The 21,164-nt window shown below is 36.9% G+C and overlaps 1 protein-coding gene across 4 annotated transcripts in view; it reads right to left on the bottom strand.

Moving 5' to 3' along the window:
* Positions 1–21,164, bottom strand: part of CMC1 (C-X9-C motif containing 1) — an 86,586-nt gene that overhangs the window by 28,527 nt on the left and 36,895 nt on the right. For 3 of the 4 annotated variants that reach the window (XM_073222893.1, XM_073222895.1, XM_037008605.2), the window contains exon 2: positions 16,470–16,559. In XM_073222893.1, the coding sequence (XP_073078994.1) occupies positions 16,470–16,559 (90 nt within the window). The remainder of the gene's footprint in view (positions 1–16,469; positions 16,560–21,164) is intronic. The other variant, XM_073222894.1, reaches the window with a different exon arrangement.

The raw sequence follows: 21,164 nt of genomic DNA, 5'->3' as shown, positions 1-21,164 counted from the left end.
ATGAAATCTGACAAACCAAAGAACGTACTGATAGGAAGAGAGGCCCCTGAGGAGCGAGAAGCTGGTATGCCATAAGATTAGTACTTCTCAGAATAGGAAAGAGGGACAGGGGGTGGTCAACAAATGTACAGGATAAAAAGAGAGGCAAGGTTTAAAACTGCAAGAGCGTACTTGGCTTCATCATTTCCTAAGAGTTTGCTAAGAACCTCTCATCTAGTAGAAAAGAACTTGAAAGCTGGCCTAGATAATCTGGGGCTCAACCTCCAAGACGGAAGGGAAATAAAGGTTCAAGACCTAGAAAACACACACAAACTAAGAAGAGCAACAACATCACAAACAACAAAACCACCACCAAGTTTATATGGAGAGTGCTCTCTCTAGGTAGTGTAGTATGTAACTTTCAGATAAACAAAATGAGCTTAGGACAGGGGTAAAGTCCACAGGGCCCACTGCCAATGCCAAATGCTGTTTAAGGGACAGTCTTGTGCCTTTGGCTAATCTCTTCTTTCTCAACCTTGGCTGCACGTCATCAGATCACCCTGGGAGCTTTATATAAAAAAAAAAAAAATCAGTACCTTTTTTTTGTGGAGAGGAGCCTGTGCATTGGTATTTTTAAAAATATCCTCAGATGACTTTGATCTACAGCAAGGGCTGAGGACCATGGATCTAGCCTATGTGTCAGAGATGAAATTGAATGAACTTCAATTGTCAGGGCAGAGTAGAGGTCCTACCATAAGAATTTGATGATTTGAACCTCAGTATCTGAGTAGATCTGACTGGGGGAAATGTGGAAGGAAAAGATAACACAGAAGAAATCACATGAAGCCTTTATCACTGAGGCACTGGGTAAACAGATCCACTCTGAAATCATGGGCTACTAATGAAATTAAAGTTTCTTAATAAACTCAACCATATAAGTCAACCAAATGGTCTCCTAAAGCCAAAATAACAGAAAAACAAACAACTCATATTTTTCGGATAATACATTAAAAAATACGGTTAGTCAAACCTTCAGGAAGATCAGAAATACAATTTTTCAAAAGTTTAAATTTTATGAGCTTCACATAAAATATATCCATGAGAGGTATACCAGGCAAAGAATAGGATGCAACATATGTTAAGTTTGTACCCTATACTGACACATTCTAGGATTCAGTCAATGTCTAGCTCCCTTCAAAGTGAGTTTCAAATTTCCAAGTATAGCCTTGACTCCTAGGATGGTTTAGTTCAGTTTGTGCAGGTGAGTGATGACAAAAGTTAAGCAATGGCTATCACTGCATTAATCTGTACCAAGTTGGAACAAAGTTCCTCCTACTGATCCAATAAAGGTATCTTCCATCACAATAAAGGGCTACTGTCTGTCTAGAAATGTCAGTCAGAAAAATCACCTAAGCTCAGGGGACATGGGGAAGGCAGTATAACAGAGAGAAGACAAGTAGTGATTCTATAGCATCTTACAACGCTGACAGACAATGACTGTAATGGAGTATGTGGTGGGGACTTGATAATGGGGAGAGTCTAGTAACCATAATGTTGTTCATGTAATTGTACATTAATGATAGCAAAATTAAAAAAAAAAAAATATATATATATATATATATATAATATATATATATATAAATCACCTAAGCTCAAGGATCCAAAAGGCTTAGAAAGACAACTATAAGAGTGAGACAATATACTACTGAAGAGAGAATTGGGTTCTAATCATCTTAAACCATGGTATTTGATCTTAACCATGATTTGCACTGAGGCTAGTCAATTACCTAATCTCTTATATAAAGGATATTGGAAAAGATGATATTTAAAGATCCTGCCCATCACTTAAATTCCATGCAAGACTTCATGCAAGACTTGGTTGCTTGGCAGCATTACTAACTAAGGAGGTGCTGAACTATGGGAATAGTCTGTAATAAGCACATGGCAAAGTTCAGAGAGTCAAAAACATTCAAAATGTGTGTATACCTGGAAATAGTGTAGTAAAATAAAATGTCGTAAGTCAAATCCAGGAAGACTATCTTAAGCTTTCCTACTAGAGATATTTAAAATCCTCTGAATCCATATTTAGAGTTAATTTTGGGCTGTTCTTAAGTTTGGCCATTAAAACTAGTTTTAAGGTTATGGTGAAGAATCAAAGGGATAAAAGAATTCAATATGAACAGATTATTCATTCATGCTTTTGAAAGCTAAGGGCATGGGTATTATATTAGAATGCAGGGAAAAACTACTGGTGTTGATTAGGGGAAAAAGCAATGCAACACTGAACTCTCAGATTATGTAAACAGAAGTCAGTTGCCTTTCCAGAGAATAAGCTGCTGGTCAGCTATTTAACCATTCTTAGACCAAAGGCAATTTTGCTTTAGCTTTGGGGACTTAAAATGTTAGATTTAAAAATCTGACACATCTGATGAATCAATTTCTCTAGAAAAGGTAATCGATGCCTAAGGAAACCTGTAAGAACAAAAAGAGATGATGTCACTGTTAGCTCGTGTAAGATCTATACTGCAGTTAATGCTCATCCTCACACAGCAGCCTGACACTTTCCCTAATGCCAGGGGTTATGCTACAGCAGTCTGAGACAGGGATGTCCCTTTAGCTCTGGCAAACACACATCATTGCCTTGTCACTTTAATGGACACCTTCTACTCTAAAAAGAATGCAGAAAGCCAAAGTTTAGAAAGCTAAGTTGTCAATTCATCTTGTGCTCTGTTGCAGAATTTATCTTCTTTCAGTTCTATCTGTAATAGAGTGATTTTCTGGGAAGGGAGAGATGAAGACAGGAGAGAGGGAGGGAGAAAAGGAAAGACTTCAGATGGTTCTGATTTCTTATCAGAAAACAAATCTAAACTCCTGTTTCAAGTTTTCAAGGCACTCCAAACTCAGGCTTGACTCCCAGTCTTTTTGTCATTATCCCCCAAATGCACCACCAGTCTCCTGAGGTCAGTCTCCTTACAGCTATAGAGAAAAACGAGGCGCATTCTGACTTCTGTGCCCTCAGTCCTGAGTCTGTGGTCTGACGTGCTTTTCCAGCTTCCCTGCACTTTCCCAAACCATTAGCCATACCTCAAGGTCCAGTCGTTGCCCATGTTCTTCAGCAAGTCTCACCTAAGAATTCAATGGCTTTTCCTTTTTCTAAAATAGCATATAGGTATTTTGTCATAAATTGTTTTATATGGTGTAGTTCTATTTTACGGATGCCTGGTTTGTCTCTTACTGATCAGACAATAGGTTCTGAAGCAAGTCTCATACTTCTACACTGCCTATATAGTACTTCATACAATGCTGAACATGTAACAGGCATTCAGTAAATATTTAATAAGAAGGTTACTAAAATTAATTCTGTAAGTTAAGAGCAATATGCTTTTTTTAATTTCTGAAGAAGCAAATGACTCAATCTTCTTTATACTCAATGAACAAATAACTGACAAATATTAAGAAATATTAAAAAACTTAGGAAAAGAACATATTTTAAAAATCACCAGTACTCCCAACACTTAGAAATAACTTAACATTTCTTCTTGCTCGATGTCTTCATAGTATAAAACATAATTTTAATTTAAATATTTCTTTTAACTATCTCCCCTATTGTATGTAAGCTCTGTAAGACCCAGGCCTGAATCTGTTCCTGTCACATTTACATATGCAGTGGGAGGATGCACAGTGTGTGCAGTGCTTCGTGCATGTTCAGTGATCATAAAAAATTGATGGAATTACTTAATTTGGTAAGCCCTTTCTGTAGTTTTAAAATTTATTTAATTAAACCAGGAGTAAGTACGTTTTTTTCAGTAAAGAGACATATGGTGCATAGTGAGCTATGTGGTCTCTGTTCCAACTATTCAACTCTACCACTGCAGCATGAAAGCAGCCACAGACAATCCATAAGTAAATGGTCATAGTTGTAAGGTTGAAGGCACTGCAGGGAGGAGTGAGCACGTCAGACACTGATGACGTGCCAAAGTCCCCAGCTGCTGCCCCCTCCCAACCTGAAAAATGTGCCTTAGGCTAGCCAATCCTGGCGCCGCTGTAAACCTAAGCTCTGCCTCCCCCTGCCTTCTTTAAAAACTCGCTGCCTGCCCTGCTGAGTGTTACTTCCCCAGCCTGTGATAGCCAGATGGGGGAATATCACTCAGGAATTGCACTCAAATAAACTGCCTGGTCCTTTGTTGCCTCTCATCGCCTGCTTATTTCAGCTAGAATTTATCTTACAGTTGTGTCCTAATAAAACACATAGTCAAGCAGCAGGCAAGAGCTGACCATCAGGCTATAGACAGCCAGCCCCTGAAAGAAAATAACCAGTCTCTCAAATCAGTAATGCATTTATGATGATCACAAATATGTGCATACTGTCATTCCCTATACCATAATTTATATAATCAGACCCTGTTAACATACATTTTTGGCAATATTCCATATTACATATAGTGCTGCTGAACATACTAATGCAAATTTTATTGAGTATCTCCTGTCATTTCCTTAAGATACATTCCTACCGGTTGAATTGCTACATCAAGGAATACCACATTTATGAATTATTGTTAATACTTAAAATACTCATACACCCCTGTCATGACATACTGCTAATCTGCAATTCTAGCCAGAAGTGTAAATACAGCTTCTCCAAAATCTCATCAATATTATATATTATGTATGTTTTCTTACCCACAAATATTTCAGCAGGCACATGATTAGAGTTCTGTACTTTTTTCATATTAAGTAACAGTTATATACAATGAAATAAATAAACCTTAGTTAACTATAGCACTCAATGAAACAAAAGTATACACCTGGTGCAACACAAACCAACAAAAACAAAACATTAAGATCACTCCAGTAATTTTCGTTAGTGTCCCTTTCCAGTCAACACATCTCACTCCCACCGTAATGGTGCAACCATTGTTTGGATTAGTCTAGCCTATTCTAGAATGCCATATAAATGTTAACTATTCTAGAACATGTTTTTTTAAAGCATGTACCCTTTTATATTTCACTCCTAATAAAGTTTTGAGAGTCATCTCTGCTGTCGTGTACAACAATAGCTTGCTCAATGTTACTGCTGAATAGTGTTCCAGTGTATGACTATACCAAAATTAGACTATCCCTTCTGCTTTTGAGAGATCCTGGGCTATTTTTAATCTTTGGCTACTATGACTAAGCTACTGTAAGTATTATTGTACACAAATGAAACTTACATTGAAATGATTTATTTCTCCTGGGTAGAGTTCCTGGATCATTGGGGAGGTATGTGTGAAGTAAATGCTTCCGTGTTTTAACTGTAGCTCTCCCACTAGGTATGCAATTCCAATTACATGAAGGTTATCCCTATGATATACCACAGGGCCCTGAGGTTCTGTTAATTTTTTCTTCATTTTTTCCCTCTGTTTCTTTAGAGTGGATATTTCTACTGAACTATCTTCAGGTTTATTATTCCTTCTGTCAATTCCATTCTGAAGTTTTTGTCAGATATTGTATTTCTCAGCTATAGAATTTTGATTTGGGTCTTTTTTATTGTTTCAAATTCTGTTAAGATTTCCTATTTATTCATTGTAAGCATATTTCCTTTATATTCTTAAGCAACAATACTCAACTGATTCAAAATCCTTGTGTGATAATTCCAACATCTTAGTTACCTTGAAATTAGTCTCCATTGACTTGAGAATGGATGTCTTCCTGCATCTGTGTACACTGAACAATTTGGCACTGTATCATGAATACTATGAATGATACCATGTAAAAAGTTTGGTTTTTATCCTGTTTCTCTAAGAATATGTTTTTTCTTTTTCATTTAAGCAGTCAAGTTTCTTTGCTCAACTCAACCTGCAGAACCCTGTCTCTCTACAATGTATGCAGCTCAAATTTTCATTCAGTTCCTTTCGACTTAACTGAGCTGTGTGGAATCTGCCCCATATATAGTTCAGTATTGAGCCATAGATATAGGCAAAGCTTATACATAGAATATGAGGCTTCTCTTCTCTGGTCTTCTTCTTATTGGGGTTTATGCTCTTCCCCTCCTCTCACTCCACTATACACAAATACAAACTTTCCAGACCAAAGGCTATTTTCTTTCAGTCAATGTTGGCCGCACTACAGGATGGAGACTCACCCAATGCTATTCCCTTCTATCAATGAGACTCCCCTCTGATTTCCATTTGCTTTTGGTTACTTTCCAATGCCTTCAGGTAGTTGTTTATAAATTTGTTCATTGTTTATAGTTGTTTTCTACAGCAGGACAGGTGTAGTGAGGGCTATTAGGCCATGCCAGAATCTGAACTTCTCCATCATGAATGTTTAAATCATATCAAGTTTGTAAGCTTCTTACAGTATTGTAGAGTGTGATTTGCAATTAACCCATTGAAAGCAAGGACAGATATTTTTCATGTTTAATAATACGTTAACTTACCAGAGAGAAAGTTTGTGTCCTCTGCCAATCTAATTTTTTGAATGTATATTCACCAGTTCCTTACTGATAGTTGTCTTTATACATAAGGATAGCAAACTTTTGTGAAATTTATTACAAATATGTTTTCCTAGTTTGTGATCTATTATGAGTACAGTATATGACATACAGAAAATTTTATTTTCTATATTTTATAGCTTTTGTATTATAAAATAGAACTCTTGATTCCTTAGTTTTATCTTTTAAAGAAAGATATGATCATTATGGAGGATTTTTAAAAAAACTATGAAAATAAAAATCACCCATAATCCACCTTCTTTTTCCCATTTCCTTTTATGGCTTTTTAAAAAACTTGGGTATACTTTCCATTATCTGGAAGTCTGTTTAACACTATCTGCAGAAGTTGAAATTATATACACTGTCATAACCCAGAAATCTCATTTCTAGGTATATAACCCAACAAAAATGAATACATACAGGTACCAAAGGACATGAACGAGAATAGAGGCATTCTTTGCATGAAAACTGTAAATCACCTAAATATCCATCAGAGCAGCATGGATAAATAAATTGTAGCACATTTATATAATGGTACTATATGGCAATGGAAATGAGAGAACTATCACTACATCAAAACACAGATGAATCTAATAAACCATGTTCACTAAAAGAAACCAGACACAAAAGATCACACACCATATGATTCCATTTAATAAACACGCAAATGAATCTATGCAGTTTGCAAATTAAATGGTGGTTACCTTTGTAGAGAAGGAAAAGGAGAGTGGTTGGGAAGGAGTCCAAAGAAGACTGGCTTCTGGCAATTTCTATTTCTTGACCTTAGTAGTGGTTACACGGATATGTTTACTGTCATAATTCATCAAGCTATACACTTATAATTTGTCTGTGTAGGATATAAAATCTTCATTTAAAGAAAGTATTGTTTTCATTTTGGAGAATATGAAAAAACTATGCATATGAAAAGAAATAACCTATGATCCACGTGCTTCCTCCCTTATTTCCAGATACTTATCTTTAATTTTAGTATAAATTTTTTTGTTCATACATCTAACATTTTGTCAGAATTACACCAAGTATGATTTTACATGTTTTTTTACCTAGCATGACATGTTCACATTTGCTAATGATCTCTCATAAAATCAACTATTAATTTTCACATTTTATTGAATGATCTCTTTTATAAGATATAAAGTAATGAAAATCAAAAAAGAAGTTTCAATCTCAGTAAAAATTAAACTTCAAGGAAGTAGATACTGTTAATATAAAAATAAGACATTTAAGCTCAATACGTAACTCAAATTATTATGTTGTGTGGGTATGACTACCTTTTAATGAGCAAATGTTCTGTAGTTTGTATATGTAGGGCTGTAGCCCCAAAAAGAGTACCATAGAAAATAATATTAGAAATGTTCTCAGAAATGAAATAAAAATTTTAAATTGCTTAAGATACAGAGAGAAAATAACTTTTCTTTCTTGGTGAAGTCTGAGGTAACTAAGAGAGTACAAACAATGCAGCAATGGAAAAAGTAGTAGCTAGAAATAAACCAACATATGGGCAAGAAAGGACCAACAGGAGGGAAAGCGTATCATCACTTACCAAATCTACCACTCAGGACTGATAACTGATCTAATGACACTCTCTTTATGATCCCATTCACAGTGTGCTAGGCAGCCACTCCCAACTAATTATATTGGCACAGATGAACTAACTATATTCACCATCTTTGACACAGTCAACTGGTATGTTAACGGAAAGAGTGCTAGGTTGGGAATTAAGATATCTGGATTCTAATATCAACATGATAGATAAACAAGTCATGTGATATTAAATAGGTAATTTAGTATCTTTATTGTGGCATGAGACTATGGCCTTATATTCCCCACTGTACGTAGCACCGTATGTATTACACATGGGCAGCACTTAAGTCTGTTGAATTAACAAATCAGTGTAGTTATGATTGGTTCAGGAAGGACAGTTTTAATCTATCACTATCCAATTTGAAAATGTATACTATACATAACTAAGAAAACTTGCACTGTTCACACAAAAATATTAGAAAAATACCAGAATGAATAAGCATTCTACTCCTCCCATTTCCCTTTAAAAGAGTGATTGCTACTGTTTAATGTGAGGGTTTCAAAGTTAGATGTCTAATACACACCTCAATGTTAACATGTCCAAAACTAAACTCCTGATCCGTTAATCATCAAAAACTAAAATAAAATGATAAAAGTTCTTCACACAGTCTTCCTCTTCTCTGTTAACTAAAATTCCATCCATTTTACTTATTCAGGACAAATAGGGAGTCGTCATTTTCTCTGTTGCCCCTATCATCAAATACATAACATGTGTTCTCATTCTCATCATCTCCATTGCTCCACCCTTCTAATCCACCATCATCTGTCACTTGAATTATCACAACTACATCCTTAACCAGTGTCCCTGATTCTGCCCTTGGCCCTTATTCCATCTATTCTTAACACAGCAGTAAGGACACTATTAAACAGGACATCAGACCATGTCTCACTCCACTGTTCTAAGCCATCAATGTCCTCCCATTTCTCCCCTTAGTGCCTACACATCCTCAGTACTTACAAGACCCTAAATGATTCTGCCCCCATCGTGTTGATGAACTCCTCACTTTCCATTCTTCTCCTCAGTCATTCCACCCTGACTAGGGACCTTTCTGGTGTTCCTCAAACATGCTAGCTTCAGCTAGTGCTTCACGGACTTCATACATTGTGTTCAAATCATTCTTCCAGAGATCTGCACATCTCACTCCTTCACCTCCTTAAAGAATTTTGTCCAAATGTCACTTTTTAGAGTGAGACCTACACTGACACCTACTAAAAATCCGACCCCATTTTAATACCAACACTCCCCACTGCCCTTACTCAATTTTATCTTTCTCCAGTGACTTACATTTACTTATAACTGTAATGGCAGATTTTTTCCTGTTTCATTCCCTGTTCATCTCTGATGAACATCTCTAATAGTCACTGGCACACAGAAATAATAAATATTTTTGAATGACTATGCTCAATAAAACTGTAAGGTTTCATTCAAGTGCCTAAGGGAATGTGAAAATTGTTTTTCCTTTGTAAGTACATTTTTACGGACGTAATAATTGACTAATACTAAAAGATACTCAAAGAGGATTACCAAGTGCTAACACATTGGAGACAACCAATATATTAAAATATGATGCTAGATAAACTTGTGGGTCTCACAGTAAAATTTCTATCACATTTGTTTAAGTGAATACTCTAAAAAATTTGAGTAAGTCACAAGAAATCATTACTATTTAGAACTACTTTCTGATTTAGGATTTACTCTACATTTTTCATCCCTCGAAAAAGTAAACCATAAAAATGAACTAGAAGAAGAGATACAAACTAGACTGCAACTGTAACATCTGATTTAAAATTTGCTTCATAAAAATTATACATTGTTTTCATATAACTTTGTAAATGTAACAAAATTATGAATATAATTCTTTTATCTGTTTTATACATTATAGTGTGAAACTAATTCTAGCTCCCCCAAAATAGAACTGTTTTTTTATACTGCTCTAAATATACCAGTCTAATGCATTCCAAGGTTTTGTACAAACCAAATTTACACGTTTTATTATTTTCCCAACAGATATACAAGATTCCTGTAAGAATGTATTTCAGTCAAAATATAATTATTTGTGAGTATTTGCAAAGTTTACCAGTCACAGGCTCTGATTATCTGGAAAGAATGCCAATTACAACTCAAGGATCATCAAGTAGCTTAACTGAAGTGTGATTTTGTATCAAGATTTTATATACAAGGGCACATACTACTTAGAAACCATAGTTAATTTTGGATTAATTTCTCATAAGATGAAAGGACTTAAGTCTATTATGGCAAAATAATTGAAAGCTGATGTCTAGGAAAACTAAGAAAGTGATAAACACTTGTTAATGAAGTATTGGCAGAACACTTTTAACTCCTATTTGATATTAATAACATATATTCATTTTAACAATATTTCTAAATTTCAAGATACATAATTTTTTGCTTCTGTGTTCAAATGTAGACTTTTCACACTTAGATCTTCAAAGATAAGTTGCATAAATTAGTTGTTCAAAATCTATCTGTCCTGACAAAATTTCCTACTACTTTAGTCATTTAAAGATTTAACTTACTTCTAAAACTAAAACATACTGCACTTTTCTCTGTGAGAAGAAAACTAGCCATTTTATTCGTGAGTATTTATGTTCAATTATACATAATTTCATTATAAAATTGCCCTGTTATTCAGAAATAAGAAAATCATAAGCCAGTTAAATCCTACAACAGACATATGAATTAACTAATGTAACTGAGACCCACTAAATCATGGGCAATGGCCATTAAATACTTTGTTCAGTTGTTTTAAAAATAATTCGGCTGTATTTTTGATTGATACAGACCTATTAGTCCTAATGTTACTGGCATGACATCAGGCCCAATAGGCATACACAAATACTTATGGCTTATTAACTTTATTGTGTCCCTGTGCAGAAAAGAGTTAGCATGGAAGGCCTGGTACGCTATCCCTTAAAAAGCCCTGCTTGCAAGGGTGGCTCTTAGTTGGCATCTAAGAACGTGGATTTTGGGAGTGTTCCCACCATTCCTTAATTGGTAAGAGCAGCTCACTGCACCTAAACTGTTTGTGCAAACCATATGGTTTATGCTGACCACCTGCTTTCTTTCCTTCAGGGAGTCTAAAATTTTGGTACATGTGACCTGCACAGGCTGTCCATGTGACCAACTCCCAATAAAGGAGAGGACTGAGTCTCTAAGGAGTTTGCCTGATAGACTACACCTCACAATTCAGTGCTGGAGTTGGAATTAAGTGCATCCTAAGTGACTGTACTGGGAGAGGACTCTTGGAGGCTTGTGCCTGGTGTCCTCTGGACCTCACCCCATGTGCCTTTTCCCTTTGCCGGTTTTGCTTGTATCCTCTTGCTGTAATAAATTTTAGCCAGAAGTATCAAAAGAATAATACAAAGTTGAGTTTTCTCTCTGAATCAATTGTTCAATTGCTTTTCTTTTGGCATATGCTCTTCCAACTGAGTTTTAATTATGTCAAAGTTTATGTAATAATAAGATCAGAATTCTTAATTCTCTAATCTCTAAGAGAAGTCACCTTTACTTAACAGATCAAAGTTGTTTCAAAAAAAAAAGGTGATGAACATTATTTTTCTCTTCAAAAAGAAACAATAAAGTATACCTATTTTATAAATACAAATCACCAACAAATCACCAAACCTAGGGATGATCTTGAGGACCCCCAACAGAGTCCAATATGGGTCCAAAGAAGAAGAACTCTGCTTTATTTCTCTTTATATTTCTTAAGAGTTTGTAACATATATCTTGTACATAACAGATATTCATCATATTTGGTGATTTTACATTTATCCTCCTAATACACCAGTCTGAACATGTGTTGTATCTCTACTTCAATGCTAGTTAACATTGGTGAGCTGGTTAAATGGCAAAAATATATGCGATAACAATGGCACAATTCAAACAAAATGAAAGTTTTTGGCAGGTTCAAGCCACATAGTTGGATAGAAGGTGGATTACTTTGACTATTTGCAGTCTGTAGCCCTCCAATTTGTTTTAATGGCATTTTGGTAGTTCTCCATCTGCAAACAGCCTAAAGAATACCCCAAGAATTCTTAATGTGACTTTGATTTTTGTTAATTCATGTATCTTTGGAATTTAGAGAAATGTGCCATACTTCAGTTGTGAGTGACAGAAGAGGACAGGCATTTTATGAGCTTCTGTGTTATTTAACCACAGCTCTGCCATGTTTCAAAGAATCAAACAATCCATACTTCCTTATATTTTATATAATGCCTTTGGAACTAATCCCCCTTACTGGCCAAAAAATTGTAAAGACTGCAACAGAGGATGCTGATACAAAAGAAACATTAAAATAAGGTAAAAGAAGGCCCCAGGGATGAAAGGAGTCGGTGTATAAGAGTATTTCTAGGTGAAAGAAAGTTCCAGGACACCTATGATAGTGTCAGAGTCATTTTTTGGTCTTGATCTGCCATAGCAAAAGAACTAAAGAGTCTTATTTTTAAAGCAAACTTCATTATTCAACATAGAAAGTTTGTATGAAATGTCAATTATGCCATTCAAAAAATTATGCAAAGAAATGTAATGAAAGAGCAAATTAGTGACTCTTCCTCCCATGGAGACTATCTCCAGAAGAAAAAATTATATTACTCTAAAGCATACTTTACCAATATATATGACAAATAACATTTTTAGAAAAATTACTAACATATAGAAATGTAAATCATCAAATTAGCTGAGTCAAACACATGAGAAAAGTTATGTAATGGAAAGTAACCTCCAGAGGTCATTGAACCTTCTTCCTAAAACACCTCAAGTAGGTAACTCTGAAATCCAAGAAGGATCGATTCTACCATCAGTTTTGGTGGAAGAGGATTTCTGTTTTGGCTTTTGGGAGAGGAATAAGACTGATTGGCCATTCTAAAATTTCCCTTCAGTTCCATTCCCTATGTACTCAGATTCACTGTGCTAATGTCTCCAAATATACTCTGGTTATTTATCTTAGTGGTTCCATTCACTGCCAATGCATCACTGGCAAAAGAATAATACAAAGTTGAGTTTTCTATCTAAATCAATTGTTCAATTGCTTTTCTTTTGGCATATGCTCTTCCAACTGAGTTTATAATTATGTCAAAGTTCATGTAATAATAAGATCAGAATTCTCAATTCTGTAATCTCTAAGAGAAGTCACCTTTACTTAACAGATCAAAGTTGTTTCAAAAAAAAAGGTGATGAACATTATTTTTCTCTTCAAAAAGAAACAATAAAGTTTATCTATTTTATAAATACAAAGATTCTCAAGGTGACACCAGTTTAACATCAACAGTGCTTAACTGTCACCGAAAAGCTGAGGTTTTTCTGGCTTTAGGATATGGTTTTCATTATATTGAAAGGGCAAAATTAGTAGAACTTTATAGATATTTGCTGCAGATTAGAATCATATAACTGTAGATGAAAGTTAAATTTTAGAAGTATTAGGGTATATAACAAACATTCTAATAATATTCACTACTTAACAAACCTGAATGTGTTTAAACATAAGGAGACATGTGCAACGTACACTAAATCAGTGGATAGTAAAGGCCAATAGTGTACAAGGAGGCTGGTTAAAAATTATAATGTAGAGAGAACTAGTAAGAATATAGCAACCTGGATGAAATTGATATTCATTAGGGTACTCTTCACATCAATAGGGAGCATTTGGACTCTTTGGTCTTTATCAGTGTCCCAGCTGGTAATGGTTGAAGGTTAATGCCTTACCCCGTTCTGTTCAATTTTCTATCCTAATTAGCCCTCCAAATCTATAGCTGTGAGCACCAAGTGTCTGTGCTCAAAAGAAACTAATTAATGCTAGCAAATTAGATCAAGTCCAAAGATCCAACAGCCAAACTCTTAGTTAAATGCTCCTTGTTAATAGGAAGCGTAGCTGTCAATAACTGCTGTCGGTGACTATAATGAGGCATCTTTCTTTCATTGAAAGTGATTTCATTTCTCTTTGTCCTTGGAAAAGCTGTTCCATTCCCTTTACAAATCTAAGTTGCTGGCAGTCTGACCCAATTCTTATGATCAGCTGGGTTGAATTGACACGAAAAAAAAATCAAACAAGAATCATGTTTCCTACATAATCATGTTTCAGACATTTAGCAGAAAAGTCAGATCACTTATTAAAATTCCTGTATCTTTATCCAAGAACTATACAATTAGCATGCATAATGCTTTTATATAACATCCTATAATTATTTAATAAAGCAATGACTATAAATGCTAAATAAACTATAATGGAAGTGCCCTGATGCTAAATTACATCTTATTGTTCAGTTTAAATGTAGTGGTTCTGCTGCTCTGCTTGGGCAATATACATGGCTGATACAAGGTATGTTCTTTCCTAACTCACATGGTTCAACAGGGAGAACACTAAGGATTATTCTTTACAAAATCACCAATTTTAGATACTAAAATTTAGTTTTGGATCATATGGTCTAAAAAAATCAATATGGTTATCTATAAAAAATTAAAATATTCCAAAATCAATTGTTATAACATGCTCTAATAGGGACAGATGTACTGAAATAACCCAAATGTATCTCAAATTTTAAGATGCTTTCAGTCTTCAGAATATTTTAAGTATTTTAAAAAAACAAAACAACCAAGCCAACATCCTAAACATCAGAACTTTTGATACAGAAGTGAAAATTAAACATTTTTTCTGTACCATTACATACAGTTGTGCAACATAAATAAGTATTTTAAAGTTATACTCTACATCTTTCATTTCAAAGACCAAAAACAAAGTTTGACTAAGAATAAGCAAATGTAGGTACGAAGCCCAATCATTGCATTTTCATCTGAATCATGTGAGTAAAATCTCAACCTATAACTGTGTTAGCAAGCTTTCTTTTATTGTAGATACAGGAATAACATGTCATCAAACAACATAAATACAACTGATGCATCTAACTTTGGACCAATATATCAGAAATAAGTAAATTTTCCTGGTAGTGGAAAGTTAGCTCTGTGACTTTATTACCCATTTTTAATTTTTATCCTCCCTCACCTGAATCAGCATATGTATCTTTTAGTTCAATGAGGCAGGTGGAGGATTATCTCTTGAGACTATCAGCATGACACCTGCCAATGCCAGATGTGCACTGAACTCTGCCTGCAGGTGCCAATGGGTTAATTTCTCCTGACACCTGAGGGGTGGGGGTTGTGGAAGGAAGGTGCTCTGATTAAACAACTAATTCACAGCAAAAGCATGAGTATTACCATAAATAATATTCCTAAATTACTGATAATTAATAAATGTACTTACGGATACATGTTATTTAAATGTAAGTTATGAATGGATTAAAATTAACACAGGTCATAAACAGTCATTTAAGAAACAGAAATGACTATCACTTAATGTTAGTTCTGAGGAACTACCCTTCTTTTTCTGCCTCCATCCATCCGTCACAAAGAAGACAGCACCAATTTCTGAGGAGATAGCATCAGAGGGACAGAAGTGTTCCTAGTATCCAAACCTTATTGACATGGCCCTGAAACTACAGTTGTTGATATACAGCCTGGCTCCCCTATAAAGAAACCTGCAATGGGACTGCAGCTAAGCCCAGCCTCCTAAGAATTAATGTGGTCCTTCAATGAGGAAGACAATAGGGGAAAGTGAAGAAGAGCCAGGAAAATAGTCAACATCAGCAAAATCTCACTATGACTTCTTTTAATGGCAGTTTCAACAGGTAAATTTCTTTAAAAAGACATTTGCACGGTAATACTGCCATCTCCTTTTCTAATTACCCATCCTTTATGGCCTCATTTTTCATATTTCACTGCTTTGTTTACATTTTTCACTATAATGTTACATATTAAGCAATGATATATCTCTATAGTTACAGAATACAGGAGTATTTCATATTAAAAACATTTTCCAAAGAAAACATGCATATGTGGTACCTAGTACATGCATTTACATAATTATCTTTCACTTAGAAATGTAAAATATAGAAAAAAACAGATTCAATGTAAATGTTTTTGGGATTCATTAGCTATTCAGTAACAGACAATGACAACAAAAATAATCTTAAAATATATAGCTATATAAATATATCAATAGAGGAAAAACAAGTACATGTTACATTTAAGATTTCTTCTTTCTCTATCAAAATCTCCAGAATAACTTATATTGGCAAAATACCCATATCAAGTTTCTCAATATGTAACTATACTAGGAAAAAATGTTTTTTTACTAGTAATTGGGGAGAATATTTTTAAATTGTAAATGAATCAAACACTGCCTGGAAGTTCTGACAGCTGAAATACTGGTATCTCAGTGTAAGGGTGAGAAGCAATTCATACATATTAATTCACTGACTACTTGACTCTGAAGCTAGGGATTAAATTCAGATCATATTATAAAAAATATATTTCATCTTTATATGAATATTTGAATCTTACCTTGAACTTGTTCAGAACATCTCTCTCGGGCCTTTTCTCTCATTATTTTAGGGATCAAAACATCTTTTTCAACATGTCTGAGATGCTGCTCTGAAAAAAAAAAAATCTTTGATATAGTGAAGTCTCAAGTAACTCACCAGTTTAGGAGGAAAAACGCACTCTCTGGTTTACTTAAAAGCCTATGTAAATATGTTAAAAACTCTCTTATAACCCCATAAAACTACAATAATTTTAGTCACTGAAAATCATTCTAATTTTTTTTTCTTTATACAACAGAAAAATTGTGAGGGTCATAGTAAATATCTTTTTAAAAAGTTCTTCAACCTATACTTCAACACTTTTATTTGACAACATATTCCATGCAGTCTTGTCAAAATTAAAGTCACAGACTAACACATAATTTTTATTAATATAATTCAAAAAAGGGGGATTTTTATCGATACTGAGTCCCAAGGACAGATGAAAAGATCCAAGAATCAGAGACACATGTATAGTCCCTCTGACTAGTAAAAAGAGTAGCCTAAGAAAGAACTGGCAGAAGAAAAAGTGGAACTACCTGTGCATATAAAAAGAAAGCATGTTTGAGATTTCTGTGCATTTTAAACACAACTACCACAATTAGACTAAAATGGTAAACAGCACTTGCTCGAGTCCGACAGGCTCCTTAAATTCTTAGAGAGCCCTGAAAAACAACGGAGTAAGTGCCCTTGGGAACCAAAATGGTTCGGAATCTCTGCAAGACAAAGGCAGATGAAATGAGGTTAAAGGAGATAATCAAACACCCCAGTTTTTCTCCAGGAAAAAAACTGATGCCAGAAGTGGGTGTTGCAGCATGCTCTGATGCAGCAAAAATGGGGAGCAAGCAATAGATTTCCCTGCAGGAATCTCAAGCATTATTGGTTGAGATGCCTCAGTAGGAGCCAGTGGGTCCCCTCTCCGGCTGCCTTCACACCCTGGGTAAAAGAAACAAATAGCCAGGTATTTATCCCTAAAAGATGAGGAAGTTTTCCCAGTATCTAGACAGTGGCACCTAGGAAGACCAGGAACCCCTAAGCTCTCCCTGGTACTATGTGGTTCCCAGAAACTTCTGGATGCAAACATCTGTGAACTGATAATAGTATTTTCAGAGAAGGTAGCAGGATATCTCAAAAAACTAACAAAATCAACAACAAGAGGAAGGCGGAGCCAAGATGGCGGCGTGAGTAGAGCAGTGGAAATCTCCTCCCAAAAACACATAGAGCTATGAAAATATAACAAAGAAAAATCTTCCTAAAATAGAGACCACAGGACACAGGACAACATCCAGACCACATCCACACCTGCAAGAACCCAGCGCCTTGTGAAGGGGGTAAGATACAAGCCCCGGCCCGGCGGAACCCGAGCGCCCCTCCCCCCGGCTCCCGGCGGGTGGAGAGAAACCGGAGCGGTTTTTTTTTCTTTTTTTTTGGCGAGCGCTTTTTGGAAGCCTTAGAGGGACGGGCCCCCGTTGCTGGGGAGGCAGGGTGGCGGGACCGGTGAGGAGGTGCCTGGGAACGGCGCCGGAGGACAAAGAATATCCCGCGTTTCTCCCTGCGAGACCTGGGGGCGGGTGCCTGAGACCGGTGCCTGAGGACGGAGGAGGTCGCGCGTTTTTCCCCTTTTTTTTTTTTTTTCTCTTTTTGGCGAGCGCTTTTTGGAAGCCTTGAAGGGACGGGGACCCCAGTGCTAGGGAGGCACGGTGGCGGGACTGGTGAGCGGGTGGCTGGGACCGGCGCCTGAGGACAAAGAATATCCCCCGTTTTTCCCTGCGGGACCGGTGGGCAGGTGCCTGAGACCGGCACTTGAGGACAGAGGAAATCGCGCGTTTTTCCCCTTTTTTTTTTTCTCTTTTCTGCGAGTGCTTTTTGGAAGCCTAAAAGGGACAGGGACCCCGGTGCTAGGGAGGCAGGGCGGCGGGACTGGTGAGCGGGTGCCTGGGACCGGCACCTGAGGACAAAGAATATCCCGCATTTTTCCCTGTGGGACCGGTGGGTGGGTGCCTGAGACCAGCACCTGAGGACGGAAGAAATCGTGCGTTTTTCCCCTTTTTTTTCTCTCTTTTTGCCGAGTGCTTTTTGGAAGCCTTGAAGGGACAGGGACCCCGGTGCTAGGGAGGCAGGGCGGCGGGACTGGTGAGCGGGTGCGTGGGACCAGTGCCTGAGGACAAAGAATATTGAGCGTTCCTTCCCTGCGGGACCGGTGGGTGGGTGCTTTTTGGAAGCCCTGAAAGGACAGGGACCCTGGTGCTAGGGAGACAGGGCAGCAGGACCAGTGAGCGGGTGCCTGGGACCGGCACCTGAGGACAAAAAAAAAAAAAAAAATCGCTTGTTTTTTCCTTTTTTTTTTTTCTCTTTCTTTCTGTTCCCTCTCTCATTGTTCCTGCTGTTGTTTTGGTTTGGAGAGTACTTTTTGGAAATCTTAAAGGGGCAGGACAGGTCACTTAGACCAGAAGCAGGGAATCTGGGGATCTCTGGGCACTCTAACCCCCTGGGCAGCAGGGAGCACAGAGGCCCCTTACGGAGATAAATAGTCTCCTGGCTGCTCCCCCTCCAACGGGGCTCCACCATTTTGGAGGAACAGCCCCAGCCAGGCCAAGCCCACAGCAACAGCGGAGATAAACCCCAAAGCAACTGGGCAGGAAGCAGAAGCCCTGTCTGCGCGCAGCTGCCCAGCACAAGCCACTAGAGGTCGCTATTCTCCCAGGAAAAGGCTACAAACCAACAAGAAGGGAAGCTCTTCCAGCGGTCACTTGTACCAGCTCTGCAAACTATCTCTATCACCATGAAAAGGCAAAACTACAGGCAGACAAAGATCACAGAGACAACACCTGAGAAGGAGACAGACCTAACTAGTCTTCCTGAAAAAGAATTCAAAATAAAAATCATGAACATGCTGACAGAGATGCAGAGAAAAATGCAAGAGCAATGGGATGAGATGCAGAGAAAAATGCAAGAGCAGTGGGATGAGATGCAGAGAAAAATGCAAGAGCAGTGGGATGAAGTCCGGAAGGAGATCACAGATGTCAGGAAAGAGATCACAGAAGTGAAACAATCCGTGGAAGGATTTATAAGCAGAATGGATAAGATGCAAGAGGCCATTGAAGGAATAGAAGCCAGAGAACAGGAACGTATAGAAGCTGACATAGAGAGAGATAAAAGGATCTCCAGGAATGAAACAACACTAAGAGAAATATGTGACCAATACAAAAGGAAAAACATTCGTATTATAGGGATACCAGAAGAGGAAGAAAGAGGAAAAGGGATAGAAAGTGTCTTTGAAGAAATAATTGCTGAAAACTTCCCCAAACTGGGGGAGGAAATAATCGAACAGACCATGGAATTATACAGAACCCCCAACAGAAAGGATCCAAGGAGGACAACACCAAGACACATAATAATTAAAATGGCAAGGATCAAGGACAAGGAAAAAGTTTTAAAGGCAGCTAGAGAGAAAAAGGTCACCTATAAAGGAAAACCAATCAGGCTAACATCAGACTTCTCAACAGAAACCCTACAGGCCAGAAGAGAATGGCATGATATACTTAATGCAATGAAACAGAAGGGCCTTGAACCAAGGATACTGTATCCAGCACGACTATCATTTAAATATGATGGTGGGATCAAACAATTCCCAGACAAGCAAAAGCTGAGGGAATTTGCTTCCCACAAACCACCTCTACAGGGCATCCTACAGGGACTGCTCTAGATGGGAGCACCCCTAAAAAGAGCACAGAACAAAACACACAACATATGAAGAATGGAGGAGGAGGAATAAGAAGGGAGAGAAGAAAAGACTCTCCAGACAGTGTATATAACAGCTCAATAAGCGAGCTAAGTTAGGCAGTAAGATACTAAAGAAGCTAACCTTGAACCTTTGGTAACCACGAATCTAAAGCCTGCAATGGCAATAAGTACATATCTTTCAATAGTCACCCTAAATGTAAATGGACTTAATGCACCAATCAAAAGACATAGAGTAATAGAATGGATAAAAAAGCAAGACCCATCTATATGCTGCTTACAAGAAACTCACCTTAAACCCAAAGATAAGCATAGACTAAAAGTCAAGGGATGGAAAAACATATTTCAGGCAAACAACAGTGAGAAGAAAGCAGGGGTTGCAGTACTAATATCAGACAAAATAGACTTCAAAACAAAGAAAGTAACAAGAGATAAAGAAGGCCACTACATAATGATAAAGGGCTTAGTCCAACAAGAGGATATAACCATTCTAAATATATATGCACCCAATACAGGAGCACCAGCATATGTGAAGCAAATACTAACAGAACTAAAGAGGGAAATAGACTGCAATGCATTCATTGTAGGAGACTTCAACACACCACTCACCCCAAAGGATAGATCCACCGGGCAGAAAATAAGTAAAGACACACAGGCACTGAACAACACACTAGAACAGATGGACCTAATAGACATCTATAGAACTTTACATCCAAAAGCAACAGGATATACATTCTTCTCAAGTGCACATGGAACATTCTCCAGAATAGACCACATACTAGCTCACAAAAAGAGCCTCAGTAAATTCCACAATATTGAAATTCTACCAACCAATTTTTCAGACCACAAAGGTATGAAAGTAGAAATAAATTCTACAAAGAAAACAAAAAGGCTCACAAACACATGGAGGCTTAACAACATGCTACTAAATAATCAA

Source organism: Manis javanica, chromosome 15 (genome assembly GCF_040802235.1).
Source record: "Manis javanica isolate MJ-LG chromosome 15, MJ_LKY, whole genome shotgun sequence".
Lineage (NCBI taxonomy): Eukaryota > Metazoa > Chordata > Mammalia > Pholidota > Manidae > Manis > Manis javanica.
This window is presented reverse-complemented; position numbering and strand designations above follow the sequence as displayed.